The sequence below is a fragment of the Otolemur garnettii genome, unplaced genomic scaffold (assembly GCF_000181295.1).
Source record: "Otolemur garnettii isolate 467f Iridium unplaced genomic scaffold, OtoGar3 scaffold00016, whole genome shotgun sequence".
NCBI lineage: Eukaryota > Metazoa > Chordata > Mammalia > Primates > Galagidae > Otolemur > Otolemur garnettii.
Window position 1 is genome coordinate 19,308,692 of NW_003852411.1, and position 8,629 is coordinate 19,317,320.

An 8,629-nucleotide genomic window follows, 5' to 3' on the forward strand; every position below is an offset into this window, starting at 1 on the left:
CTGTGACACCATATTACTCTACCAAGAGCAACATAGTAAGATTCTGTCTCAAAAAAAAAAAAAGAAAAGAAGTCCCCGCTATTTGGGAGGCTGAGGCAAGGGAATTACTTAAGCCCAGGAGTTTGAGAGTGACATAGTGAGATTCTGTCTCAAAAAAGAAACCAAAAAAGAACATTAAGAATCAGGAGGTTAGAAGCTTTCAAAGAGAAAAAAAGTCAGTCTTCTATATAGGGGAGGATAAATTCATACATGCATCAGATTCTCATCAGTAACAACAGATGAGAGAAGAAAAATAAATCAATGCTCGATGTCCTAAGTCTATGCTGTCTGGTCACATGCTGTGGCTAGCTAGTTTGCTTATTTACTTATTTAAATAAATTTATTTTTTTGAGACAGAGTCTCACTATGTCACCCTCGGTAGAGTATCGTGGTGTCACAGCTCACAGCAACCTCAAACCCTCGGGCTTAAGCAATTCTCTTGCCTCAGCCTCCTAAGTAGCTGGGACTACAGGTGCCTGCCACAATGCCCAGCTATTTTTTGTTCTTGTTTAGCTGGCCCGGGCTGGGTTCGAACCCGCCACCTTCGGTGTATGTGGCTGCATAACCACTGTGCTACGGGCACGGAGCCTTGTTATTTATTTTTGAGACAAAGTCCCTGGGTCCCTGGGTAGAGAGCCATGGCATCATCCTATGGCTCACAGAAACTTCAAACCCTTGGGCTCAAGTGATCTTGTCTCAGTGTCTTCAGGAGCTAGACCTGCAGGTGCCTGCCACAATGCCTGGCTAGTTTTTCTATTTTTATTTTTTTGAGACAGAGTCTCATGCTGTCACCCTGGTCATACTGGGTAGAGTGCCGTGGCGTCATAGCTCACAGCAACCTCAAACTCTTGGGCTTAAGCAATTCTCTTGCCTCAGCCTCTCAAGTATCTGGGACTACAGGCATCCACCACAATACCCAGCTATTTTTTTGTTACAGTTGTCATTGTTTTAGCTGGCCCAGGCCGGGTTTGAACCCACCAGCCTTGGTGTATGTGGCCGGTGCCCTACCCATTGAGCTATGGGTGCTGCCCTAAGCTTTTCTATTTTTAGTAGCAATAGGATCTCACTCTTGCTCAAGCTGGACTTGAACTCCTGAGCTCAAGCAATCCACTGGCCTTGGCCTCCCAGAGTACTGGGATTATAGGAATGAGCCACTGCACCTGGCTTAAATTTAAATTAATTTAAATAAAATGAAGTAAAACCTTTAGTTATACTAGCCTGTTTCAAAGCATTCAATAGCTATACTAGCTATTGGTTACCATAATGCAGTTATAAGGCATTCTCATCATTACAGAAAGTTCTATTGGATAGCGTTGTTCTAGGATGCTAAAACCTCCAGTTATACTAGCCTGTTTCAAAGCATTCAATATTAGCTATTGGTTACCATAATGCAGATATAAGGCATTCCCATCATTACAGAAAGTTCTATTGGATAGCATTGTTCCAGGATGGCATGGCTGTCAATCAGAATTTTATACCAAGCCAAATTATTATTCAAGTGTTACGTTTTGAACATATAGGCGTTTTTAGGCATGTAAGGACTCAGAAAATTGACCTCTCACATGCTGTCTTAGAAGTTACTTGAGTACATACTCTAGCATCAATAAGAAAGAAGATCTGGAATCCAGGAAGAGTGGCTTAAACTCAGAAGAGGAATGAAGAAAGGGTCCAGAAAGGCAGCTATGCAGTAGGTACGGAGTAACTAGGTGAGGTATGTGGATGGGAGCCTTATCTCTCCTCTTTTATTTTTAACCAAGTATATGTATTATGTTGCTAAAAATTAATACGTATATTAAAAAGAACTTGAAGCCAAATCAAGTTAAATTGTTAATACATTTAAAAATAATAGCTGCACCTTTTTCCTATATAAAAATAATGAAAATTAGGAAGGAAAGGCTGGGCAAGATGCCTCATGCCTGTAATCTGAGCACCCTGGGAGGCTATGGTAGGGAGGATCACTTGAACTCAGGAGTTCAAGACCAGCCTGGGCAAGAATGAGATCCTGTCTCTACTAAAAATAGAAAAATTAGCCACATAGGTGGCAGGTGAAGAACTCTTATTCTTCCCTGTTTTAATTCTACTATTCACAAAAACCCAAGAACACAAAATGTCTGTCAAAGGTATATTCAGGCCAGGCGATCACTTAAGCTCAGGAGTTTAAAGTTGCTGTGAACTAGGCTGATGCATGGCACTCTAGTCTGGGCAACTGAGACTCTCTCTCTCTCTCAAAAAAAAAAACAAAAAAACAAAAATAAAAACATTCAGAATTCTAAAAACTGATATAGGAAGAACAATAGATACAGTTTTTTTTCCCACACCTGCCATACTTGCATTTAAACATCAGCATATCTGTTTATTTTCCTAACTAGATTAAAATAACTTTGTTTATTTATTTATCGATATAAAGTTTATTTATTTATTTTTTGAGATGGAGTCTCTGTCACCCTGAGTAGAGTCCTATGGCACCATCATAGCTTATAGCAACCTTGAAGTCTAGGACTCAAGAGATCCTCTTGTCTCAGCCTCTTGAATAGTTGGGACTATAAGTGTCTGCCACCACACCTGGCTAGTATTTTTCTATTTTTAATAGAGATGGGGTCTTGCTCTTGCTCAGGCTCAAGCAATCCACCTGCCTCAGCCTCCCAAGGTGCTAGAATTACAGGAGTGAGCCATCACGTTCAGCCTACCTTGGCTTATTTGAAAAGGCTATAGTCGTAGACTGATAGCCAATAAAGTCAAAGCTTGGTGAGACTGTTTAAAACCATATAGCTGAACTTTCACATTCTGATTAATGGTGAATTCAACTAAGTTGAAGTCTTAGTTATACTTAAGAATAAGATTAACTTTAAAAATTCAAAAATAGAAGTCTGAGCAAGAGCAAGACCCCTGTCTCTACAAAAAATAGAAAAATTACCCAGCTATGGTGGGCACCTGTAGTCCCAGCTACTCAAGAGGCTGAGGCAGGAAGATGGCTTGAACCCAGGAGTTGGAGGCTGCTGTGATGACACCACGGCACTCTAACCAGGAGGACAGAGTGAGTCCCTGTCTCTAAAAAAAAAAAAGAAGAAAAGTAGAATGATATGAAATAGTAAGACCCTCAAGAGAGTTCAAGAGTTCAAGCAATTATTACTTAAAAAATATTGGCTCAGCACCCGTAGAACAGTGGTTATGGTGCCAGCCACATACACTGAAGTTGGGAAGTTGGCGGGTTTGAACCCGGCCTGGGCCAGCTAACCAACAATGACAACTGCCACAAAAAATAGCTGGGCCTTGTTGCGGGCACCTGTAGTCCCAGCTGCTTGGGAGGCTGAGGCAGGAGAATCACTTGAGTCCAAGAGTTTGAGGTTGCTGTGAGCTGTGATGCCTGGCACTCTACCAAGGGTGACATGGTGAGACTCTGTCTCAAAAAAAAAAAAAATTGAATACCTGTAAGGAAAAAATCTCACCTAATTAACTCCTTACCTGATTAAAATGGTCAGCTGCAATTTTTCTGATGGAGTCAATTTCTCTCCTTTTAAAGTATTTCTGATGGAAAAAAAAACAGTAAACTTGTTAATTTGACTCTTAGCTTGATTAACGTGTTAGTGATATAAATGGGGACACATGTATATTTTATGTCTATCACAGTAGTGGGATTTAGTAAAAATTTAATTTCTCCTGACAAATGACAATTTGTTAAAGCTTGTTATAGGGTTTATTTTTTCCCCTCATTATACAAGTCTTATGGAGAATAGCTGTCAATGTATTCCACAGGAGACTTTGTATGTAATAAGCAGCATAAATGTTCAAAATGAAGCCCTACAACTAAGAGAAAAACAACTTTCAGACCAATAGGAGGACTTGGAATTTAATTATTTCAGATTTTTTTTTCTTTGAGACAGAGTCTCACTTTGTCGCTCTCCATAGAGTGCTGTGAAGTCATAGCTCACAGCAACCTCAAACTCCTGGGCTCAACTGATCCTCTTGCTTCAGTCTCCTGAGTAGCTGGGTCTACAGGTGCCCATTACAAAGCCCGGCTATTTTGAGATGGGGCTATTTTGCTCTAGCTCATAGTGGTCTTGAATATTTCAGATTTCTTAAAATTCTTTACATCTTTTTCTAATTAGCTTGTTTAAGGTTTCTTAAAATCCTTGTTGTATCTTACTTTTTCTAAATTATCACAGTGTCTTTCTAAATGAGACACTATGGTTATCATTATGTTATGTAGCTTCAAATAATTCCACTTACATAGTTTGATGTTTTAGAGCATATTCCTTCTCCCTTTGAGAGTGATGTCTTATCAGATCCCAAATATGAGAACCTGGAGTAAACTCCCTCTTCCCCTTGGGCATATTACCTCAAACCTTATCTGACCCCTATATGTTAACTACTGACTTCAACTACTGGACTTCAAAAATACACATAAACTCAAGAGTTTGAGGCCAGGCATGGTGGCTCACACCTGTAATCCTAGCACTTATGGAGGCCTAGGTAGGTGGATAGCCAGAGCTCTGGAGTTCAGACCAGCCTGAGTAAGAGCAAGACGCCATCTCTAAAAAATAGCTGGGTGTGTGGTGGACACCTGTAGTCCCAAATACTTGGGAGGCTGAGACAAGAGAGTTGCTTGAGCCCAGGAGTTTGAGGTTGCTGTGAGCTATGATGCCACGCACTCTACCAAGGGTATCAAAGTGAGACTCTGTCTCAAAAAAACTCCCCCAAAACAAACAAAAAAAACCTTAAGAGTTTATAAGACAGGTGGTGCCTGTGGTCTGGTAGGGTGCTAGCTCCATATACTGAGGGTGGCGGGTTCAAACCTGACCCCGGCCAAATTGCAACACCAACAATAAGAAAAAATACCCAGGTGTTGTGGTGGGCACCTATAGTCCCAGCTACTCAGGAGGCTGACGCAAGAGAATTGCCTAAGCCCAGGAGGTGGAGATTGTTGTGAGCTGTGTGATGCCATAGCACTCTACGGAGGGCAATAAAGTGAGACTCTGTCTCTACCAAGAGTTTAACAGATATTTTGACAGTACATGCTGTGATGCCTTGCACTCTGGCAGCTGTTTCTGGATGCTGAAACAGGGCAATACCCTGTTATCTTTGGAGCTAATCTCTTGCATCCTTGCTGGCCCCACCCTCCAGCATCTAGGGACCTTAAATGTAGTCTGCATTGTGTGGTCAAACCATCTTCTCTTGAGATACCTCAAACTTTAATTAGTTTTTACTTTGCACAGAGGCCTGCTTCCATCCTAACTGAGCAAGTGGACATCAGAACTTCTGGAACTCATTCACCATGTGGTTAATGTACCTTGTCTATTGAGTATATTTCCTCTGGGGTTTGTTCATGTCATTCACCCCTGCAAGCATTGTGAACCTAAGAAAAAAATTCTGCTTGTATGGCAATAAACTGTGTGATTTATGAAATTATACTTTCATTATGTCCTTATTTTTACCCTATATAACACATCATTAATTTGATTTATGGGACATTTAACTAGCTTTGGGAGGTAATAAAAAGGTGAAAACATGATTCACACCCCTGCACTTCTTGTATCTACTCAGGGAAGAACAGACATACTCAAATTGGGGTAGAGACAATATGCTACACTGAGTTCCCTTGAACACATTTGTTATGTCTGGCACCATATTATTTTCTGCTGAATTTGTGAAGTAAATAAAAAGTAATGAGGTCTCACCCCATTCTGAATCTATTAATCTCCTATGTATCTGAATGAGTACAATCATTCAAAATCATAAGCTTATTCAAAACACCTATGGGATGCCTCTTACTAAGTATTAAATTACTTTCAAAGTAGGTATACTAACTATAGAAAATAGGTATGTCTCATTGTTTTAGAGTCAATGCTTGCTAACTATTCTCTCTCTCTTCTACCCCTACTTATTTTCCTTCCTTTTTGCTTTTTTAGTTCTACCTCCTTTTCTTCCCATTATTAATGCAATTGAAGTGAGAACCTCAAAAGGCCAATAGTCAACATGCAATGACTATGCTGGAATTCGTATGGGCTGAGAAGGTGTCAACATACTGAGGCTGGAGACAGAATACTGAGCACTACTTAATGCTCATAAAATATTCATGATGATATTATTCCAAATGAAGTATAGGATTACTACTTAACATTGTTAATAAGGAAAAAAAAAAGCCCTGGATCTTGGATATAAAGTTATAAAGTTTAATTGTTTTCAGATACTTTTAGACTTTATATAAAAACATTTTTATTTAGAAAGAAGTGTTTTTTCTGAAGTTCAAATGTGCCAGTGTTGAACACATTTACTTCTCAAGCATACATTTTAGAGAAAACAGAATGATGCTTCACTTACTGTTCCTTCAGGGACACATATGGCTTTGATGGTTCCTTCGGGTTTATTAAGTGCATCTTGAAGAAATCCAATCTCTGTGTTTCTAAACAGATCACTGATATCGATAATCTGAAAAATGGGTAACAAAAAGGGGTAACTAAATGTGAAGTAATTTTTTTCTCAAAACATTTTACAAACAAGATTTTCAAGAAGAGAACAGTTTTGATAATATTCAACATTTGATAAGTTAACATTAGATAGCATTCATAGAGCATTTACCATGGGTTAAGCACAATAACAATGTTTTACATATATTTATTCATCGTATCTGTACAATAGTATGAGGTTGGGCCTCTTATAATCCCCAGTTCATAGATGAAGAAACTGAGACACAGAGAGGAAAGTAACTTGCTCAAGATGACATAGCTAGTAAGTGGTAGAACCACCATTCCATCAAAGGAAGAAACAAGGAGGGAGTTATGACTTTTTCTATTACATAGTTTTCATTCTCAGAATTGAGCAATGACTATTCATATACTGGGCAGAATTCAGTCTCTAAGGAATGTGCACTGAAACGGCATTACAGAGATCAAGGGATATGGCTTTCCAGGAGCAAATAATGGGAGGTCTCATAGTGAAATGGCTCTATATAAATTCTACCTTTGACCTTAAATACTTATAGATACCAATGATTTGAATAAACATGCTTTCACATGCTTTGATCCTTTATAGACCATGGAAAACAAATCATCTTTGCCTTCCAAGTGCCATTTTGGCTTTAAAAAAATTGGATAGTTCTCCCTTTTGGGTTACCATTCATGTCCATATAATCAATAACTTGTAAGTAATAAAAACTTTAGAGTAAGAATTTGACTGACTCTTGGAAATGAGTCTTGGAATACGGTAGATAGAAAAAAAAGCAAGCTCTTATTCTCTCTTGCTGTAGCTCACTAATAAGCTGCTGAAGTACAACAATAATACAATTTGACTGTGTGACACTTGTGAATTTCAAAGCGGTTTAAAAGACTGCAGGACTATTTGGGGGCACAGTCCTGGAAAAGTGACGAGAAGTACCTTCATTCCAAAGCGAGTGTCAGGTTTATCAGTTCCATAGGTGGCCAGTGCCTCAGCAAAAGTCATGGAAGGAAAAGGAACCACCACAGGATCTTTGTCACTGGGCCAGGAACAGTGGAGTAAACCCTCAATCAAACGCTGAATCCCGGTCTGGTCTACAAAAGACATCTCTATGTCAATCTGAAACCAAAATAATATATGGAAACTAATTTGAATAGCCACAATATATACATATTTATACACATATTTCTCTGCTTTTAAGTTACCATGGGATTTTGTACATACTTATTATTGTACATCTGGGTTTTTTTGTTTTTGTGAGACAGAGTCTCACTCTGTAACCCCATGACAGAGTGCCTTGGCATCATCATAGCTCACAGCAACCTCAAACTCCCGGGCTCAAGTGATCCCCTTGCCTCAGACTCCTGAGTAGCTGAGACTACAGGCGTGCATCACCATGCCCAGCTAATTTTTCTATTTTAGTAGAGACAGTGTTTCGCTCTTGTTTAGGCCAATCTCAAACTCCTGAGTTCATGCAATCCTCCCACTTTGGCCTTCCAGGGTGCTGGGATTCCGGTGTGAGCCACCATGCTTGGCTGAATTTTTGGTTCTTAGTATTTAAAAGCTTTAGCATACTCATATCATTAGCATTAAAACACTGTAGGAATTCCTGTCATTCCTCAGTTGATGACCACATTTCTTATTAAAAGGACACATAAAATGAATCAAAATTGAATCATTAGTTAATTAAATATCTAACAGATAGAATGTAGTGAGAAGTAAAGTATATAAAATGTGACTGCCCTGTTCTTGAAGAAAATACTTGGCAGTAGTAAGCCTGAACATGTAAAAGACAAGGGAATATAACTTAGTACCTGAGTAAACTCTGGCTGTCTGTCTGGTCTTGAACCTTCATCTCGATAACATCGGGCGACCTGAAAATATCTACAATTGAAAAATAGCATTAATTGAGTCATGACTCTAGGAAGATGCGTATGATTTTTCCCCAAAGCTTATGGTAATATACACTATGAAATAAATTAATAATGATACCTTAAAAACATAGGAAAGCCTTTTAGTGATGTTTTAATCTAATCAGATGCACACCTGACCCATGAGAAGTTAACTATTCTGTACATCGTTTTCAAAATATATATTGGTACCTTTGGATACTCATATATTAGACTGGCATGCAAATTAGACCATGCTTTTTTTTTTT

General features: G+C 39.0%; 1 protein-coding gene across 1 annotated transcript in view; it reads right to left on the minus strand.

Moving 5' to 3' along the window:
- The window catches only part of DARS2 (aspartyl-tRNA synthetase 2, mitochondrial), a 34,912-nt gene that overhangs the window by 9,827 nt on the left and 16,456 nt on the right, over positions 1-8,629 (minus strand). The window contains exons 9-12 of the mRNA XM_003785697.3: positions 8,286-8,355; positions 7,411-7,590; positions 6,358-6,465; positions 3,502-3,564 (exon numbers count right to left, since the gene is read on the minus strand). Coding sequence (XP_003785745.1) covers positions 3,502-3,564; positions 6,358-6,465; positions 7,411-7,590; positions 8,286-8,355 — 421 coding nt within the window. The remainder of the gene's footprint in view (positions 1-3,501; positions 3,565-6,357; positions 6,466-7,410; positions 7,591-8,285; positions 8,356-8,629) is intronic.